This window comes from Physeter macrocephalus, unplaced genomic scaffold (assembly GCF_002837175.3).
Source record: "Physeter macrocephalus isolate SW-GA unplaced genomic scaffold, ASM283717v5 random_7, whole genome shotgun sequence".
NCBI classification, from domain to species: Eukaryota; Metazoa; Chordata; class Mammalia; order Artiodactyla; family Physeteridae; genus Physeter; species Physeter macrocephalus.
The window spans coordinates 97,233-117,132 of record NW_021145293.1 but is presented as its reverse complement, the minus strand read 5'-3'; the positions used below and the strand labels follow the sequence as shown (position 1 = coordinate 117,132).

The 19,900-nt window shown below is 58.3% G+C and overlaps 4 protein-coding genes across 7 annotated transcripts; 1 reads left to right on the top strand and 3 right to left on the bottom strand.

Moving 5' to 3' along the window:
- Positions 1–885: 885 nt before the first annotated feature.
- Positions 886–5,071, bottom strand: RNASEH2A (ribonuclease H2 subunit A). Of its 3 annotated transcripts, none has more exons than XM_007103597.4 (8): positions 4,938–5,071; positions 4,645–4,716; positions 4,393–4,519; positions 4,211–4,298; positions 2,501–2,638; positions 2,307–2,394; positions 1,189–1,312; positions 886–1,080 (listed from the first exon to the last, which is right to left on the bottom strand). In XM_007103597.4, the coding sequence occupies exons 1-8, from the start codon at positions 5,062–5,064 to the stop codon at positions 951–953; spliced, it is 894 nt and encodes a 297-aa protein (XP_007103659.1). In that variant the 5' UTR covers positions 5,065–5,071; the 3' UTR covers positions 886–950. The 3 variants fall into 3 exon arrangements, with proteins under 3 accessions (XP_007103659.1, XP_007103660.1, XP_023990113.1); XM_007103598.4 differs by having other exon boundaries at positions 2,528–2,638; XM_024134345.3 differs by lacking the exon at positions 2,501–2,638.
- Positions 5,072–5,225: 154 nt separating this feature from the next.
- On the bottom strand, positions 5,226–7,957 carry THSD8 (thrombospondin type 1 domain containing 8). The gene is made up of 3 exons (XM_055082061.1): positions 7,762–7,957; positions 6,217–6,422; positions 5,226–5,362 (listed from the first exon to the last, which is right to left on the bottom strand). The coding sequence occupies exons 1-2, from the start codon at positions 7,955–7,957 to the stop codon at positions 6,223–6,225; spliced, it is 396 nt and encodes a 131-aa protein (XP_054938036.1). The 3' UTR covers positions 5,226–5,362; positions 6,217–6,222.
- On the top strand, positions 7,908–11,585 carry PRDX2 (peroxiredoxin 2). 2 transcript variants are annotated; one of them, XM_007103600.3, is made up of 6 exons: positions 7,908–8,217; positions 8,702–8,806; positions 8,902–9,055; positions 9,665–9,787; positions 9,952–10,082; positions 11,263–11,585. In XM_007103600.3, exons 1-6 carry the CDS (start codon positions 7,908–7,910, stop codon positions 11,346–11,348), a joined length of 909 nt encoding a protein of 302 aa, XP_007103662.2. In that variant the 3' UTR covers positions 11,349–11,585. The 2 variants fall into 2 exon arrangements, with proteins under 2 accessions (XP_007103662.2, XP_007103663.1); XM_007103601.4 differs by having other exon boundaries at positions 8,143–8,217; positions 8,632–8,806.
- A 2,162-nt stretch (positions 11,586–13,747) lies between these two features.
- On the bottom strand, positions 13,748–15,597 carry JUNB (JunB proto-oncogene, AP-1 transcription factor subunit). The gene has a single exon (XM_007103596.4). It carries the CDS (start codon positions 15,307–15,309, stop codon positions 14,266–14,268), a length of 1,044 nt encoding a protein of 347 aa, XP_007103658.2. The 5' UTR covers positions 15,310–15,597; the 3' UTR covers positions 13,748–14,265.
- Positions 15,598–19,900: the final 4,303 nt, after the last annotated feature.

Here is a 19,900-nt window from a genome sequence, read left to right as displayed (position 1 = left end):
TAAAAAGAGCTATGCACACTACCTAAGGAATACTTTGTTTCCATTTGTGTAAAAAAAAAAACTTCAGTTAAGATGTATCTGTATGTATGTTTGTAACATGCCAGGATATCTCCAGAGGACCTAGAAGGCACCTGCTATGGTCTGAATGTTTGTGTCCCCCCAAAATTCATATGTTGAAATCCTAACCCCCCAAAGAAGATGGTGTGAGGAAGTGGGCCCTTTGGGAGATGATTAGGTCATGTGGGTGGAGCTCTCTCATGAGTGGGATTAGTGCCCTTATAAAAGGGACCCCACAGAGATTCCTCACCCTTTCCACCATGTGAGGACACAGCGAGATAGCAGTCTGTGACCTGGAAGAGGGCCCTCCCCAAAAGCTGACTGTGCTGGTACCCTGATCTTGGACTTACAGCCTCCAGAACTGTGAAAAATAAATGTATATTGTTTACAAGCTGCCCAGCCTGTGGTATTTTGTTACAGCAGCCCACAAAGGACTGAGACACCCCAGTAAGCCCACCAGGGTGCTGCGGGTAGGATGGGAGGGAAGCTTCTCAGCATACTCCTTCCTAATTCTGCATCAAATATACCATGCATTTAAAAAATCAAATTAGGGGCTTCCCTGGTGGTCCAGTGGTTAAGACTCCACATTCCCAATGCAGGGGACCCGGGTTCAATCCCTGGTCAGGGAACTAGATCCCGCATGCCGCAACTAAGATCCCAGTGCAGCCAAATAAATAGATATTTTTAAAAAATCAAATCAAATCAATCAATCAATGTCCATCCTGTTTAGGTTCTAGAAGTCAACAACTCGGTCCAGATGCAGACAGAGCACACCTCCACCCTACTGCCACCCCAAAGCAGAACCTCCACACTTAGTTTTCCTTGAAGAATTTTAATCACAAACTGGGCGTGGGGTCGGTGTGGGAGCAGGTGAAGGGAGTACAGGCTGGCTGCTAGAGAATGGTGGCTGACTCCAGGCCCCGCTCCTGGAAGTACCGATGGGGGAGGCGGGCGCGGGGGCCTTTGCTGAAGTATGACTTGATCCTCTTGAGTCCCTCCTGATCCCCTGTCTGCGAGTCCTCCCTGTGGGAGAGAGGTGGCGACACTGACTTCTGGGGAATCGGCCCTCTCAGGCAGCGCTGAGCCCTGGCTTCTCACCCTCCTTCCTCATAGCACCTCCAGGACACCTACCATGTAACGTCTTCTGCCTCCTTCTCCAGGATGCTCTGGGCTGTGCGCCAACTGAACCGGACAAACTGGGGGAAGCCGAACACAGGGTCCACGTGCTCCCTCAACCACGCTTTTGTCTTGGGATCTGGGGGAAGGGTAGGGTGGACAATGTGATAGCCCTGAGCCCTGCCATAATGTCCCAGCTTCTCAGCTTGGCATCTGAGGCCCTACCACCTCATCTCAGGCCTCCTCTGGAGTACCTGAAGCACCGCCCACTGTCTGAGACATCTTCCTGCCTCAGGACCTTTGCACAAGCAGCTCCCCCTGACTCTTTGCCTGGCCAACAGTTGCTCATGGTGCAGTTTAAGAAGACTGCCCTTGAGACATCTCCCTTACCTCCCCAAGGACATGAGGCATTGAACCAGCATTTGTGGACCACTGAGTTAATGCCCATCTCTCCCATGTAACCACGAACTCAGTGGGCACAGGGAGGTCCTTGTTTGTCTTGCTCATGGCTAAATCCCCAGGGCTTGGCCCTGCAGGTCACATACCAGGTGTTCAGTAAGCACTGAACACTGCCCAAAGTGTCTTTGGCCTGGACCTGGTTTCCTCCCTTTGGCCTCACCTAAGTTCCAATCACAGACTTGCTGTGTTGCCCCACCCAACTACCAAAGGGTTCCTTGAACCCAGCCACTGATTCTTCTTCGCCTCTGCCCTTGTGTGTCTTTGGGAGAGCTGGAGGGGAGGGGCACGATCATTTCCACTTTACAAACAGGGAGACTGAGCCTCCTAATGAAGAGAAAACAATGGATTCAAGCTGGGGCCACTGGACAGCACTGGACAGGAGCCAGTACCCCTCACTCTGCCCTTTGCCCCTTAACAAATGGACAGATGCCCATCCTGAGTCTCAGTCCTTCACTGGGGCTCCAGAGAGAGAGCAGAGAGGGAGGGAGGGAGAAGGGAGGAGGGAATCTGCCAGCTGGAACCCAACTTGGCCACATTTTGGCCATAAGCCAGTGGCCCCCCTGTCCGGGCCTCAGCCTCTTCTGCTGCAGACTGCGGTGGTCAGAACAACTTAGAAAACCTCAGAAGCATGCCAAGCCTGCCTTTTTAGTTTATTGTCACTGCCATCTGCTCACCACTGGGGTAGCCTGAGCCATAATCAGTGTCCAGGTCCTGCAGTTTTTCCACAAACTTCCAGTTCTTCACAGCCTGGTCTCGGGCCACCTGTGGGCAACATAGGCACTTGGGATCTCCCTCCCCAGGAAGCAGCCATGCTTGCCTCCTGCCCAGGGGGATGCTGGGAGCTGGCCATGGCCGGCAGGGGCCTAACCTTGGCACAGATACTGGCGGCACTGACCACGGGATAGAGGGCATCTGCCTTGGCCTTGACTGTCACCTCAACACCAGGAAAGCGCTGCTGCAGCCGCTCCTGGTATGTTTCTGGGGGCCCCACAGTGTCCACAAACACCTGCCATGGTGACAGAAATGTATTCATTCAACAAACATCCAGAAAAACAACTGTGTAGATGATCCAACTTCACAGCCTTTGCACTTGATGTTCCCGCTGCCTGGAATATTCGTCCTCAGTTCATGCCCAGGCTGCATCTTCCTCTCAGGGGTCTCAGCTCAAATATCACCCTCTAAAGAGGCTTTTCCTGATCACACTATATCCATTCTACATTTATTAAGCACCTACTGCATGCCATGGGCTGCTCTACGTGTTGGGGACATAGCAGTAAACACGCCAGAGTAGACACCCTGGTGAGGGCCACAGACAACAAACAGGATAAATAATAAAGAATAAGGGAAATCCAGAAGAGATTATAATTTTTTTTTTTTTTTTTTTTTTTTTTTTTTGCGGTACGCGGGCCTCTCACTGTTGTGGCCTCTCCCGTTGCGGGGCACAGGCTCCGGACGCGCAGGCCCAGCGGCCATGGCCCACGGGCCCAGCCGCTCCGCGGCATGTGGGATCCTCCCAGACCGGGGCACGAACTCACGCCCCCTGCATCGGCAGGCGGACTCTCAACCACCGCGCCACCAGGGAAGCCCAGAAGAGATTATAATTTTAAACAATTTGGGGGTGTTCAGGGAAGGTCATCCTGAGGCGGTGACATCTGAATAAAGGCCTGAAGGAAATGAGGGAATGAGCCATAAGGAGATGTGGGAAAGTGTTCTAGTGCAAAGGCCCTGAGGTGAGACCATGTCAAGTACGCTGGACAGCAGTATGGAGACCACATGTCTAGAACAGGAATGAGGTCAGAAAAGTAACAAGAAAAGTAATCTCCAGAGCATTTATTTTTCTCAAAAATCACCTTTACTATTTGCTTACCAGCTGCCCATCCATCTCCTCTGATTTGGTCATGAACCCGAGGACAGGCTCCTTGTCTGTCTCCTTCAGTACTGCATCGTCAGCTCCACATTCCAGCCCTGGACCTCAGCCACATCCTCAGCAAGGCCTCCCTTGTTACATTCTCTATCTCAAGTATATTTACCCTTGTGATTCTCTCAAAACGGTCTGTTCTTTGCCTTGCAGCATTCGATGCAATGCCAATTTATATTTCTCTCTGGTGATTTAATCTCATTCTCCACTTGCCTGTAAATTTTCCTGATTTAATTCCCACTGTGTTCAGAAAATTAAACGTCGAGATTTACATTTCAAAAACGTAAATGACTGTCTGCTGTGTGGGAAGCACATTGTAGGGGAGGGGCCGGAGGAGGATGGGGCAGGTATCCAGGAGGGGAGGGTGCCCTGGGCTACGATACAGACTGCAGGCAGGGGGAACAGATACGGGATTCGTTCTAGACACTGAGCCTGTAGGATATGGAAATAGATTAGATGGGGGTGAGGTTGGGGGCCCCACCATGGTCTTCAGTGGGGCACACATTTAAGGTAGGAAAAACAGTAGGACATCAACAGCAGTAACACACACTCCTGAGGTACTCCAGATATGTCAGACGCAGAATCGTCCATCGCACTTCTATACTCCTATTTTATCCTGAGGTGATTAAATGGGGACAACCCAACCAACAGTTAGCTCACCTGGGCCACTTTCACACCCTGGTCCAACGCATACTGCACCAGCCCAGTAGCTGTATCATGAGACAGGGAGTTCAGGTTGTATTTGACCCTGTGGTGGTAGACAGAGCCCAGTCAACATCGTTCCTGCCACCCATCCCTTCCAGTCCATGATGGCTGCCCCCCCACCCCCCGGGACCCCTCACCGCCCAAGCATGCTGGTAGAGATGAGGTTTGGAGACAGCACGTCCAGTGCCCAGCCCACAAAGTCTCCGTCCTCCTCCATTTTCGCAAAGAGCCTGTCCCGCTCGCTCTCCGACAAGGTCTTTGAGTCTGGGTGTAGGGTTGGGAGAGAAGGGGAGCGGATGGTTCCCCCAGTTCCTGCTCTCCCCCTCCAGCTTCCACCCGCCCCTGAACATGCCCAGGAACCGCCTCCCTAGATCTACCCCAGGGCTCACCTGCCACTTTCAGGGCCTCCAGATCTGCCAGGCGGGACAGGGGGCAATAGCAGATGGCGTAGACCATGGGGCCTGGGGAAGTGGGGGTCCAAACAGTGAGCCCGTGAAAGCCGCCATCTCTATTCCATCATCACCGCTTTTTTTTTCGGTGCCATCACAAATGCCATCGCCATCACCACTATCACCCCCACCCCCACCCCCACCCCCGAGTGCGGTGCAATCCCAGCTCCTGTTCCAGTGCAACTTGCATCCACCTTACCACGTCCCTCCCCCACCCGGCCCTAGGGGCGCACCCAGCACCGGGCCCCGGCCCGCTTCATCGACGCCCAGGACGCAGGGCTCCTTGCAGCACACAGAAGGTACAGGCGAGTTCAGGCGACAGCGGCCCGTATTGTCTCTCTCCAGCTCGCTGAGATCCATGCTGCCTCAGCCGCCGCCACCAGCGGCAGGAACAAAGTCTGCAGGGAAAGGTCTCTGCGCGCTTTTTCCGCGGGCCCCGAGGCAGTGCTAGCTCTCGACCAATCGCCGCGCAAGACACGCCCCAAATGTTCCCGCCGCCGTTGACTTTTGCGCAGCACACACCGACGTCGCTGCCGTGCAGCTTCCTGGGAATTGTAGTTTCCGAGGCTGACCACCGAGCTCTGCGGTTGGGCAACTGGATGGGCGGGGTCGCTTTCCAAGCTCCTCCCGGGTGTCACTGGAGCTCCGCCCGCCGGGGCTAGTGGGAGGAGAGGGAAATAAAGGGGAAATTGAGGGGGGCTTTGAAGGATTCGACCCGGTCAGAGCCTAGGTCAGATACCACTAGACTCCCAGAATACGGTGTCCGCATCACTGAGTTCCTGTCCCCCATCTGGTTTCAGGTTCTTTGTACTCGAGGTCCCTGCCACTCCACACAGTCTAAGCCCCCTGGACTAGGTATCCTGGCTCACGCTGGGCTCAAACCTTCGGACTTGGAGTCCCCCAACTCCCTGTCTCCGTAGCTCACCGGGAGAGCCACCCCCCCGCCTCTCGCCTGCTTTCTACCCTCTCTCTCATCCGGGCTGTCTCTCCTAACCCCGAACCGAGATCCCAGACCTCTACAGACTCCGGCTCAGAGTCTCCGCCCACCATGCAGACTCCTTTCCCCTCCATCCCCAATTCGGGGTTCATGCTCCCGCCCCCTCTCCCACCCTTCTCCCAAGTTTTAGCGAGGAGCACGCCTCCCAGATTTGTCCACCACTCCAACGACATGTCTCTTTCTATTCCCTGCTCTCAACAGAGCTCACGCCCTCAGACTGTGGGTTTCTGTTCCTCATCAGGGTCCCAGTTCCTCCATCTCCGTTTTCCCCTCCCCGACCCCACCACCTTTCTTCCTTTCTCCTCGGATATCAGCGGGGCTCACATCTCCTGACTCAGCTCTCCCTTCCCATGCTGCGCTCAAGCCCCAGATTTAGTGCCCCATTGTTCCCTCTTCTAGGCCCGCCTCGTACCCGCCCCCCACAGCCCTTCCTCTCTCCCCGCCCACCCTGGGGACCCGCGGCCCCGGATTTGCCTACCAGCCCCGGCCCCGCCTCCTCCGCGCCCGAGGCTCACCCGGGCTCAGGACCTCCAGTCGCAGTCGTTCGGCTCGCAGGATGAACAATCTCGTTGCCGGCAGGGCCGCACCTGAACCAGATTCTCGCGGTCCATGAACACCGGGCCCGGCGCTGTGCCCACAGCCTCGCGGCTACGCTCCTGCTTGCCCAGGTCGCAGAAACAGCGCCACTTTCCCCACGGGCCAAGGGCAGAGTCTTCCAAGTCTAGGGATGGAGGGCCAGGTAGGAAGGAACCTTTCCCCCCCGCCCCCCAGGGAGGGAGGAGGATAAAGACACTAACAAATCACAACAGTTCGTATTTGCTCAGTTGTGCTTCTGTGCCAGGTACCCCGCCATAGATTATCTCTAATCTTACCATTAGTCCCAGGTGGGGAAACTGAGACTTAGAGAGAACAAGCCACCCTTCGCCATTCACACAACTGGTGAATGGCCCAGAGGGACTGCAAAATGACACTTCCCACCTGTGCCTGCCTGTCCAGTTGGGAATGTGGTACAACACCCTTGGTGTCCACCATCTGAACATGACTCCTCTCTTCAAGGGCATGATCTTGAGCCTGTCCAACTGGCACAGTGTCACCTGACCAGCAGGGTTGCCAGGTGGTAAACTAAATGACATAATTGTCATAATGAAGGTACTTAAAGCCCCTGGCGGTGGGCTCCCCTGGTGGCACAGTGGTTGAGAGTCCGCCTGCTGATGCAGGGGACGCGGGTTCGTGCCCCGGTCCGGGAAGATCCCACATGCCGTGGAGCGGCTGGGCCCGTGAGCCATGGCCGCTGAGCCTGCGCGTCCGGAGCCTGTGCTCCGCAACGGGAGAGGCCACAGCAGTGAGAGGCCCGCATACCGGAAAAAATAAAAATAAAAATAAAGCCCCTGGTGATGTGCTAGCACATAATACAAAAACAATTATTCTGATCACTTTCAAAGCAGCTACAACGTTTATCAGACCCTTCACAACCCTTCTTTTACTGACTCTTCCCTACAGCCCTAGTTGACAGGTCTTAGCGCAAATCTGTGGCTCACAAAGTCCTGACACCTCATGCCCTCACCAAGCCTCTGCCAGACAACACTGGCCTCCTTCCAGTCCCCTGTCAGGCCTTTTGGCCTTGGCACTTGCTGTTCCAACTCCCTGATGCACTCTACCCCCTAAATCTTCGCATTTGGGGCTTTTGCTTGTCATTCCAACTGCATTGGTTACCTATCTTCAGCCGGGCCATCTCTGACTTCAGAAGTTTATCTGCACCCTCCCTTTTCTATCTCCGCCTTTCCCAGCACTTATCCATGAGTTTATGGATATGTCTGCGTCGGTATTTATTGCCTGCTCACGTCCCCTCTCCCCGTGTAGGCTGCTTAAAGACAGTCTCTATCTCAATTTACAGATGAGAAAACTGAGCCTCAGAGAAAAGTAATCAGCCCGAGGGGGGCCGCCAGTGCATAGCTGGGCAGAGATTTGAAGTTCCTGAAGGAGGGTCTATTTGCAGCCAGATGGTGAAGTGGGGCAATGAAGCACCTTTCTGCACTATCACAGCCGCAGCCTGCAGTTACCTTTCTCCGGATGCTGCAGCCGCAGCTGCTCCCAGGTGTCTCCTTCTCCCTGCTCGCCGAAGTATTGGTAGTCGGGGGAGACCTGGGCAGGGGTTGCCAGCAGCAGGAGCATGAGAGGCAGCAGTAGTGCCACACCGCTCCGGGTCATGCCGGACTCAACCGACCCCAGCGCGCTCCAAAGAGGAGCCCCGCGCATCACCCCCGCGGGCCGACGCAGTGGTCGGGGCCGGCGGCTGCGCGTCTCCCCCTGCCGCTCGCGGGCAAGTGGTCGCGGCCGGCTTTCCCTCCCCTGCTCTTGCAGTGGACCCGACCGCTCCGCTCGTCTGCCCACCCCTCCGCCCTATGCGTCATGGTTCGGGCCTAATATAAAAGGCTCCAAGGCCCAGGACTCACTTCGCCCTGCGAAAGCGAGTCTGTGCGTCTGCGAGTCCGTGCGTCCCGCCCTTTCCCACGCAGGTATGGACACCTGGAGTGCATCGGGCTGCGGGGAGCCCCCTTGGAGCAGCTCGGGCCCTATCCAGACCTCAGCGCTGGCCGCCTTTGTTTTCCGCCCGCCGTAGTGGCTGCCTTTGTCCTTGCGGGGAAAACCGAGGCCAGAGCCTTGGAGTACAGGCCGCATCCCCAGGCTCCCCGCCCCCAGCTCGCGGCATCTCCTCCTGGGGCGGTGGGCTTGCGCGACCGCGCTCAGGCCGACACGCTAACTGGGGGCCGGCCGGCAGCTGCCCGGCCGGCAGCTGCCCGGCCCCTCTAGCTGTCCAGGGGGGCGGATCTCCCAAAGTCTCAAGGCCGTGCCAACCTGTTCCCGGAGAGGGTGCGAGGCAGTGCTGCTGCCTCCGCCGCTCTGACTCAGTAACTGGGCCCGGTACGCAGCGTGACCTTGGGAAGCGAGGACAAAGGGTCATCCAGGGCGCACTGACCAGGCGGGGGTCTCGGCTTTCAGTCATGACCTCCGGCAACGCGCACATCGGAAAGCCCGCCCCGGAATTCCAGGCCACCGCCGTGGTGGATGGCGCCTTCAAGGAGGTGAAGCTTTCAGACTACAAAGGTGAGGGCGGCCTGGAGGGGGCCTGGTGGGGGCGGGGCACAGGCTTTAGAGGGACTGAGCCCTAACTCCTTGTCTATTACCACTCCCTTCCCCAGGAAAATACTTGGTCCTCTTTTTCTACCCGCTGGACTTTACCTTTGTGTGCCCCACGGAGATCATCGCTTTCAGTGAGCGTGCCGAGGAGTTTCACAAGCTGGACTGCGATGTGCTGGGCGTCTCTGTCGACTCTCAGTTCACCCACCTGGCTTGGTATGAGTGGGGACCAGTAAGGAGGAAGGGTGCAGCTAAACCTACACCTCTATAGGGTCTGAGCTGTGTGTTCTCATGGCCGGTGCTCAATCTCTGCGCCTCCCTTTCCCATCAAGAAAATAATGGAAATAGTGATTCCCAAGTTCTCAATGATGATGACAGTAATTAGCTTTTGGAAACTAGTTTCGTGGCGTAGAGAGTTGGCAGATGCTTTTTTTCACTTAGGGCAACACACCCTCTCTCCATGAGCTATTTCAGCAAAGTGGAAACTCCAGTTCAAGAGAGTGAAGGGCTGGGCCCAATGACACAGAGCTAGAGAGAGGAGGACTGGGACTCTAAGGCAGGTTCTCTGCCTCAAGGTGCTGGAAACCACCAGCACATGTGAAGCCACTTTGCTAGAGTATTAGCTTAGTCTTCCCAGCTGTGAGAAGCAGCCCCAGCACCCACTTGAGGGTGGGGTGGGTGGTGCTCCCCGGGGATTGCTCAAAAGCCCCTTATCTCTCACCTCCAGCACCCCCTCTCCAGCCCTTATCACATCCAGGCCCAAAGGGTGAGGACCCTGCTGTGCCAGGCATCCTGAGGTCCCAGCCCTCTCTCCCCCACCCACAGGATCAACACCCCCCGGAAGGAGGGAGGCTTGGGCCCCCTGAACATCCCTCTGCTGGCTGATGTAACCAGAAGCTTGTCCCGTGATTATGGCGTGCTGAAGGAAGATGAGGGCATCGCCTACAGGTACTGTGAGACCCTCAGGAAGCCCCCATCCTCAGAGTGAGGGGATCGCTCTTGGGTGATGCCCTCCTTGCCCCCAGCCCTGTGGCTAGCAGGAAGACGGTGCTCCCTCCCTGGGTCCTGACAGTGGGAACTCTGGCTCCTCACTGTGAACTCTGATATCTCAGGGGCCTCTTTATCATCGATGGCAAGAGCGTCCTTCGCCAGATCACCATCAATGATTTGCCTGTGGGGCGCTCCGTGGATGAGGCTCTGCGGCTGGTCCAGGCCTTCCAGTACACAGATGAGCACGGGGAAGGTGAGCCGAAACCCACATTCACATGTGTTCACACATGGGTACATATGCAGCCCTTCTGTCATGCACACATACATTCACTGCCCACTCTGTCGCTTTCGTGGGGTGGATGTGAGGGCCCCAAAGAAGATTTAACTCAGGGCCTTGTCTGCAGGAAGTTTCTAGTCTGGTGGGAGAGATACCCCAATATAAGGGTGGGGAGCTGGGGTGGTAATAGAAATCTATAGAAGGTATTTGAGAAGGCCTGTACCAAGGCAGGCTTGAATGTTAGTTGGATCAGAGTATCTTCTCATGTGAAGGCCACAGCCTGACCACAGGCCCTCAAAGTCCATTGGGGCTGGGGCTAAGAGAGAAAGATGCGATTAAAGGAGCCAGAAAGAAATTAAAATGTCAGCCAGGAGGGCTTCCCTGGTGGCACAGTGGTTGAGAGTCTGCCTGCGACACGGGTTCGTGCCCCGGTCCGGGAAGATCCCACATGCCGCGGAGCAGCTGGGCCCGTGAGCCATGGCCGCTGAGCCTGTGCCCCGCAATGGGAGGGGCCACAACAGTGAGAGGCCCGCGTACTGCAAAAAAAAAAAAAAAAAAAAAAAAAGTCAGCCAGGGAATTCCCTGGTGGTCCAGTGGTTAGGACTCTTGCACTTTTACTGCCGAGGGCTCGAGTTTCCCCTGGTTGGGGAAACTAAGATCCCACAAGCCACACGGCATGGCCAAAAAAATAAATAAAATAGGGACTTCCCTGGTGGTCCAGTGGTTGGGACTCTGTGCTTCTACTGCAGGGGCACGGGTTCAATCCCTGGTCTGGAGAACTAAGATCCCACATGTCGCAGTGTGGCCAAAAAAATAAATAAAATAGGGACTTCCCTGGTGGTCCAGTGGTTGGGACTCTGTGCTTCTACTGCAGGGGCACGGGTTCAATCCCTGGTCGGGGAACTAAGATCCCACATGCCACATGGTGTGGCCAAAATAAATAAATAAATAAAATAAAATGTCGGTCAGAAAATCCTGCAGCTGGGCTTGGAGGGCTTCTCTTACCATGTGGCATGGTCTTAGGCCTGGACCACTTGGCTCCAGGCTTCTTCTTCTGCAATTCATGCTCTTGCTTTGCCTCTTTTTGTCCCCTCACTACTGCTCTACCTTGGATATGGCACTCTAGCCTCATATGTGCACCCCTGTTTTTCCACAGTCTGTCCCGCTGGCTGGATGCCAGGCAGTGACACAATCAAGCCCAATGTGGATGACAGCAAGGAATATTTCTCCAAACACAACTAGGCTGGCAGAGGGGTGGCAAGCTTGGGCTCTTGGCCCCCATCTGTGGTCCTACGTGGGTGCCCCATACTGACCCAGGAAACGCCCCTTCAGACTCTACAGTCCATGACCCCAGAGGGCTAGGCCAAGGCCTTCTCAAGCTACCAGCTGAGAGCTGGTGAATGGTGACCCCCTCCTTGGAGCCCACATAGCTGAGAACAGGCCTAGAGGTGACTAATAAAGTATTAGGGACAGATGTAAGTCTGTGTTGGTGTGATTTGTCCTGGCATGGTACCACCCCCCACCCCCTTCTCCAGGCTGTGGCCTGGGAAACTGACATTGTAGTTACTGATCTCCACCACAAGGTGGCAACCTTGCATCATGCTCACTGCTTACTCTCCTCCCTCTTTCTCCTTGGCCTGAAGACGGGTGGAGGGGCCGGGGGCGATGGCGCTGTTTGCCCCTTGCAGGGAGCAAGTCCCAGGCTGCCTTACAACCTGAAACCTGGCCATGCAGGGCAGCGCCCACTCCTAAACAGCAGCCAGCCTGGGTTCAAATGCCGCTTAAGAGCTGTGATCTTCCCTGGGTCTCTTCAACAGCAAAATGGGAATAAAGACAACCTACATTTCACCATTTCACGTTAAAAGAGATGAAGTACGTGAAGCTCAGGGCTCTGTTAATGGTTATTAGGACCAAGTTCCTGGGGCTGGAAGAAGGTGGGGACCCAATCCTGAGCATAGAACCAAGAGAGGGAGCTTGAGGTAGAGACACAGTCTCTACGGCAAGTTCTACACCACCCCAGGATGGAAGGGCTGTGCCTCTGCCCCTGAAGTGGAAGGATGAGGGTTAGGCTGGGAGGCAGGCGTTAGGAGCAAGACAGTGTTTGAAGGAGCTCAGTTTGATGCTGTGCATGTTCAGGCAAGTGGCTTTGCCACTCTGAGCCCCCATTTCCTTCCACAGATCAGGACTGACAAGCTCATTTAATCCATAGACCCATTATTAATATTGCTATCCAGCCTAATGCCCTCCAAGGTCACCCATCTCAGCCTTGGGATTTTATCTACACTCGTCCCCAAGGCCCTGCGTGGTCTTCCCTGACCTCATCTCCCCACTCCTGGTTCACTCCATTGCAGCACACAGCCTTCTTGCTGTTCTTTAACAGGCTGATCTTGTTCTGGCCACAGGAGCTTTGCATGTGCTGTTCCCTCTGCCAGAACGCTGTTACTCAGGATTTTCTCAGGGCTCAGATTCAAAGCTGCTGAAAAAACGCCTCATTAAAGTTACATGTTCCCAATCCATTCTCCAAAGCAGCTAACCTCCCCAGCCCCATCACTACCACTTTGACCATTTTTTTCTCTTCCTAGCACTTACCACCATCTCCGAATCATGTTTGCTTGTTTATTGTCTGTCGGCCCTGGTCCAGTCTGTGACTCCAGGGCCAGGTCGTTCAGTATTTTATAAATGAATTAATGAAGCGTCTGTTCTACCCCACCTCGCCCCTGTGGCTTGGTTTCTCGATCTGTGTTTTTCTCTGCTGCTCTGGGGGCTTCCAGCTCCGAAGCCAGCCAGATCCCCATCGGGGCTCACCAGCCGCCCTCGCACCCGTCACAGCTGCGGGGGAGGCAGCCCCATGAGAGGGCGGCGGCGGCGCCCGGCGGCCCGAGCAGCCGCCCCGGCAGGACCAGACCTGGCAGTCGCCCCGCTCCCGGCCTGGCACCCGAGAGGGGAAACTGGCAGGCGGGCACCGCCCTTCCTGGCGGGGGTGGGGAGGGGATCGGGGCGGCAACGACGCGCAGGCAACTGCATACCCCCGCCCGGGTCAGGTCAGACGGAGCTGGCGTGGGCTCGGCAGGACCCAGGCACCAGCCCGATGCGGGAGACTCTGGGGTGGCTCCCGGGGTTCTGGAGTGCGGCCCGCCCACCGCGGACGCTCTGGACCCAGGCCTGGGGCTTTCCGGGCCTTGGTAGCCGCCAGCCTGGGAAAATCCCGGCCCCTTTCCCGGCGCCGCGGCCCTGCCCGGCAGAGCGGGGGAGGGGATTCCCGGAATCTGCCCAGAGACCGCCGTCGCGTCACTGGGCAGAATCAGCCCATGTTTGGACAGCGCTTCCGTAGCGTCAGCGGGGAAAGCCCCGGCGAGCGCGGCTGGGCGGGGCCGCGCCTGCGCACTGCGCGTTTCGCCCCGGGCATCCTGTACCCCGGTGCTGGGGAGTTGCGGGACCTGGTCCCCGCCCTGCACCTTCCAACCCGAGAGATCGGGGGACGCAAGAAGGGTTGGACACCTAGGCTGGGGACGCAAGATGTCTGAACAAAGCTGGCGAGATTGACACAGTTACAGGTGCAAGCCACAAACCGCAGTGGGGTGGGGGCATCCCAGTACTCTCCTCCCTCCGCCCGCCCGGCTTGGAAAAAAAGACAACAGAAATTAATAAAGAACCATTTTTTTTTTTTACTTAAATAGATTCAATAAAAAGTAAGAACAACAAACGCACACACATACACAAACACGTCTTAAAATAAATTCTTTAGAGACCGACTGCGAGTTTCTTCCCCACAGTACGGTGCAGAGGGGGGGAGGGCAGGGGGCGGGGGTCCCCTCCCCAGTATCTCCGAGGGCTTGAGTACCGGTCGGCGGGGCCAGCTCCGCCGCAATCGCCCCCTCCTCCCCTCCCTGTTAAATACACAAATATATTATATTCAATATGAATTGAGTCCAGCAGAAAAAAAAAATACAAAAAAAAAAAACACAAAAAACGTGGAAGGGGGGCTTGTAAACGTCGAGGTGGAAGGACTGGCCGCAGAGCGGGCGGGCAGGAGTCCAGTGTGGTTTGTGGCGCCCCCAGGCCCCGGGGCCGGTGCCCACCGCCTGCCCCCTCGCCCCATGGGAGGCGTGCGCCCAGCCGTCCAGGTTGGGAAAATGTCCGTACGGGGGATGGGGGGCGCTCAGAAGGCGTGTCCCTTGACCCCAAGCAGTAGCTGGCAGCCGTTGCTGACGTGGGTCATGACCTTCTGTTTGAGCTGGGCCACCTGCTCGCGGAGGAGGCCGGCAGTGCTGGACAGCCCCGCGTTCTCGGCCTTGAGTGTCTTCACCTTGTCCTCCAGGCGCGCGATGCGCTCCAGCTTCCGCTTCCGGCACTTGGTGGCCGCCAGCCGGTTCCGCAGCCGCTTGCGCTCTACTTTGATGCGCTCCTGGTCTTCCATGTTGATGGGGGACACCGGCGGCGTGGCGTCGCGGCTGCGCGCCTCAGGCACGGTCTGCGGTTCCTCCTTGAAGGCGGAGGCGCCGCGGCCCAGGCCCAGCTGCGCCGGGTGACCGCCGGCGAAGGGCGGCGCGTGTGGGAGGTAGCTGATGGTGGCCGTCGGGTACGAGCTCCCAGTCCCGACGGTGGCCCCGGCTCCTCCGGAGGTCGCAGAGGCTGGAGAATAGCTGCTGAGGTTGGTGTAGACGGGAGGCGGCTCCGGGCCGGCATATACGCCCCCGGGCCCGGCCGGGGGCCCCCCGCCGGCGCCCAGGGACACGTTGGGGGGCGTCACGTGGTTCATCTTGTGCAGGTCGTCCAGAGCTTTTACAAAGCCGTCGGCGAAGCCTTCCTGCTCCTCGGTGACGCCGCCCCCTGCGCCCCCCGCACCTCCACCACTGCCACCCCCGCGGGGGTAAAAGTACTGTCCCGGGGGCGTGGGCGTCGTCGTGATCACGCCGTTGCTGTTGGGGACGATCAGGCGCTCCAGCTCCGATGAGGCGAGCTTGAGCGACGCGCCGCTGTCCGAGCCCTGGCTGGAAAAGTAGCTGCCGCCACCGCTGCCCTCTGGGCCGGGGCCCCGCGCTCCGGGTGCTTTAAGATTTCGGTAGGGGTCGGCCAGGTTGAGCGCCAGGCTGGGTTTCAGGAGTTTGTAGTCGTGTAGAGAGAGGCCGCCCGGGGTCCGGCCGTATCCGGCCGCTGCGTATGAGTCGTCGTGGTAGAAGGGCTGTTCCATTTTAGTGCACATCCGGGCGGCCCGGGCGGTCTGAGGGTCCCTGCGGGGCCGCCCCGGGCCTCGCTGCAGCGAGACGCGCGCAGTCCGCGGAGATGGCTGGACCAGGTGTCTGGACGCGCGTTCCCGGGGGCCTGTACGGGCCGAGAGAGGCCAACAGGCGGCTGTGCACGGAAGCTCTGTGCGGCTTCTCTAGCCCCTCTGCCCCCCTCTGGCGCACTCGCTTTCTTCGTGTTGCGTCCCCCTTGCTCCCCGTTGGCTCCGATGCTGGCCTAGACGCGCTCAAGGTCCCGGCCGCTCAGCCGGAGCCACACGCCTTTATACGGCGATTGTCAGCTGCGGAAGTGCGCTCCGATTGGCGGTCGCCCGAGCCGGGCCCCCGCGCCCCCCTCCTGGCGCGTGGGGAAGGGGAGGAGGCGGCTCGCGTCATTGTCAGGAAGCGCGTGTCCTTGTAAACAGCGGCCACGGGCTGGGTGGCTCGGAGCGACTGCAGGGGGAGGGGCTCAGAGGACCCTGGTGCGCGAGGAAGGGGGCGCTGGGGCGGTCAGAGGTACACGGGAGGAGGCTTCAGGGAGGGCGATGACTCCCCTGGAGTACGCGATGAGGGATACGAGGAACTGATACAGAGCAAGTGTGTGTGTGTTGGGGGGAGGGGTGTGGTCCCGAGCTGCACACGGAAAGGCCTGAGGGATCTGGAGTCTTCCAGAGGGGCTGGAGGGCTGAGAATACACTGAGAGACCCCCCAAAGGAGAGACAGGAGGGTTAAGCAGGGTAGATGGGGGAGTGGTAAGGAGACGCCTGACTCAGAAATTGAGTGGGGGTCCAGGGTACAGAAGAGTTGAGGGACTGGAATTTTCACGGGAGGAACTGAACCCTGGAAAAGTGAGGAGGGGGAGCGATCAAAAGTGTACACGGAAGCTGCTGGAGACCCATTATGCAGAAAATGAGTAGGGGTCCTGGAGTCCATGGGAGAGACTGAGAGTCCCCCACAAGTTGGAAGGGGGAGGAATTGGGGGGACCTAGGTATGGAAAAAGTGAGTGAGGGTCCGGGGTACACTGAGTCAAGGAAAATATGTGGGGTAGAAGATTAGGACACTGTCAGAGGTTGGAGGTCACTGGGGGTCATCTGCGAAGGCCCGACGGAGGAGAATTAGAAGGGTCGGGGCACCCCTTCAGTACTGAGAGTACTGACAGAGGGTCTCCGGTTGAGACATGAGAGAAGGAGGTCTTTTGAGGATCCCGGGGACCTGGACTGCTGCATCTTCCACGATCGGCGCCCCCTCTTGTGGGTGACCTCTAGGTGCCAGTATACTCTGTCCCCACCCCAGAGACCTCCCCCAGTGACCCTGGGCTTGACCGACACAGTGTCGGCTCCTGGTGCCTAGACCCAGCCCGACGGCCGGGGCGCGGTCGCCCAACCCCACTCCTTCCTCAGAAACAGGCTGGGGAAAGAGCGCCGCGGCAGGAAGTGTGGCAACAGCCCGGGGGGAAGGAACCGGGCCCTGCCTCCGTCACTTGAATCCTACGGGACCATGCGCCCCGCCCTGGGTCCAGCCGGGTTCTGCGCCTCGTAAGAGGAACCTGGGCTTGCGACCCCAGAGGAAGCCAGGGGCGTGGAACAAGACCCGCCGCAGAGGCCTCCAGTCGCCGATCCCCACTCAAGCAATGGTTCAGCCCTTGGCGCCCGGAGGCAATCGCCGAGGCTGGCAGTCCGGGACGATTCCATCGGCCTGACGGAGGGGGACTCACCGGGGGCCTGATCGCCATGGCAACAGGCCGGAGTCCGCGGGCAGGATTGGGGGCGGGGCGGCCCCCGGAGTCTCTCGCCGCCGCCCATATAAGGGCACAGGAAGGGGTGGGGTTAGCGCTGTCCCGGAGCCCCGTCCAGGAGCCGGCTGCCCCGATCTGCCAGGTCCCAGGGCGCGCCAGAGCCCCAGGACGGCTAGTCCCGACCAGCCCCGGCCGCCTGGCCCGGCCCCACCCAGCCGCTCTGGGGCCGCGTCCTGCCAGGCCCTGCCCGACACGACCCAGCCTGGCAGGTCCCCGCCTGCCCGCGGGCCTGGGTCGGACTTCGCCCCCGGCCCGACGGGCGTGGAGGGGGCGGGTCCGTGCCTCGAGGCGACCCCGGTGCCTGGGCGGGCTGGCACGGCTACCTCCTACCTCGAGCTGGGAGCCCTTACCTTCTGCCAGGAGATCTGGGGCCCCTCCCCCCATACATCCCTAGGGGCTGGGGTGTCCCCACCTTCACTCATGTGGGTGACAGGCCCTAGTCCTGTTTCAGTGTGCGGGTCGCCTCACCATCCAGAATACCTAAAAGGGGGATCCTTTCCCTCATCTCAGGTGTCTCCCTCATCTGAGGGAACCCCTCCAGAGCCCCTTCCCCAGGAGTGGGTGAAGGTTTAGATGGTGAGGCTTCCAGTTAGACTTAAGGTGGGACTTCCAAGCAGATAGGCTGTGAGCCCCTAGAACCACAGGTGAGCTCAGTCTCTCTCTCTCTCTCTCTCTCTCTCTCTCACTAAGAGAGAGTGTGAGGTCTCTGTCTTCTGGGAGCATGGAAGTTTCTTTAGGGTAGAGAGAGGCTGAGGGAGAGGGGCTAGCCAGACTTTGTAGGGCAAGCGCAGAGCTCACCAAGTGTGGAGAAAAGAAGGAAAACGAAAGAAGCAAAAGAGAAACTGAGCTCTGGGGGCTGGGGGAAGTCCAGCAGAGCAGTGGCTTTGGGGAGGAAGGTCCCATGAGAAGCTGGGGGTGTCCCCATCTTTGGAGGGTCCTTGTGATCCCTGGGTACACCCTCTCCTCCTCCCTTGCTTGAACTGCTCCCCTCCCCCACCCCAGGCTCAAGGGAGATTCCAGTGGCCGCTGAGTCTGGCAGGCAAGCTGCCAGGCCTGTGTCTCCTGCCCATGCTAATAACTGCAGCTGACATCTGGCTGGGCCCTGCGGGGGCGCAGCGGGCAATGTCGGGGGGCTGGGCAGGCCTGGCCAGAGGGCAGCATATTAGGAAGCCAACCTGAAGGTCCCACGGGCCAGGAGGCCACCGTGAGTCAGCCCTGACCAGTGCTGAGGCTGGCCATGCCAGGGGAGTCCTGGAGAGAGGTGAGACTGGCCCAGTAAGGGTAGAGATGGAGGCCAAGGACCCAGCAAGGAAAAGTGGATGTATGGGGGGTGGGGGTCAGGGCAGGGAGGGATGCAGGGTTAGAGTCATGCAGACAGCACGACTCAGAAACCCTTAAGATAGGCAGACAGACTAAGAAATAATAATTATTATTTTAGTAGCTAACACTTATATGGCTCTTACCATGGGCCAGGCACTCTTCTAAGTGGTTTACATAGAATAACTCATTGCCTGCTTCCAACAACCCAGCGAAATGCATGCTATCTGTAGCCCCATTTAACAGACTAGAAAACTTAGGCACAAGAAGGTAAGGATCTTGCCTGATATCCCACAGCTATAAGCACTGGAGTTGACCTAGAATCTGAGCTGTCTGGCTCCAGAGCATTAGCCACTTTTTATGTGGATAATGACAATCAGAGAGGCATTTATGCAGTGCCAACTGTATGCCAAGCTCTGCAGGCCCTTTCAAGAAGGGTCTCATTTATCCAGGCTTGGGCACAGGGCAGAGGGCTGCTGGTGTGTCTGGGGGCAGGCCAGCATGCTCTCTGCACAGGTGTTTGACCAGGGGGTGGGGATTGGGCCAGTGAGGGAGGGCGGGGGCCCAGCTAAGCTGGTACAGCCGGTTCCAAGCCCCTGCCAGTTTCACCCTTCTAGCCTGGGTGCTACCACCTGGCGCCCCACTGGCGCCAAGGCCGGCCATCCCTGTGAGGAGGGTGTGAGGATAGCCCCCTCCTCCGTCTGCCCTGGGTGCCCAGACTAGCATCTGGATACTGCCCAGGCCCTGGGCTCCAGACCAGCATCTGGCTGAGGAGTCTGTGCCCAGGCTTCCCTCATGCCCAGGGGCCCGGGGCCTGGGGGACTGGATAAGGAGGAAGTTCGCCCACCCCCACCTACAGGTCTCTCTGGGGCTTTTGGCCTTGGCAGGAGGGACTTCTCCTTCTTATAAATAGCCTGGCGACCCCCCTCCCCGCTGGCCCACTGGCCGACAGGGCCCTCACCAGGAAACTGGGCTGGGGGCTGCCTGTGAGTCAGCCAGTGGGCAGGCCAGGACAAGAACCCGCAAGTCATAGCACCCAGGCTCCCTTGTCCCTGCCCCTGGGTGTGGACAGGCAGCTGGCAGGAAGAGGCTGAGGATCACGGAGGCCCTCCCCCAGGAACCCCTGGCTTTCCAGTCACTTCCCTCCTCCACCTTTGTGGTTTGGGGGGTCCCTCACCCCTCTCCTGGAGAGGAAGCTGCTCCGTTTTCTTGGAAGCAGGAAGGAGAGTCTGTCTCCTCAGGCTGACTCAGCTGGGCACGAGGGGAGTTTCCCACAAAGCTGTTTCTGTGCCCCCCACTGCTGGCGAGGTCTTGGGGGGCCTGAGCATGGCTGAGATCCCAGGTGCCCCATTTATGGGGGATGTGCTGAGAAAACAGGCCCACACCCCACCAGGGACTGAGGCTGCTGAGCTGGGCCTCCTAGGGGAAGTGACAAACAGCAGGCGGCGGGCGGTGACGG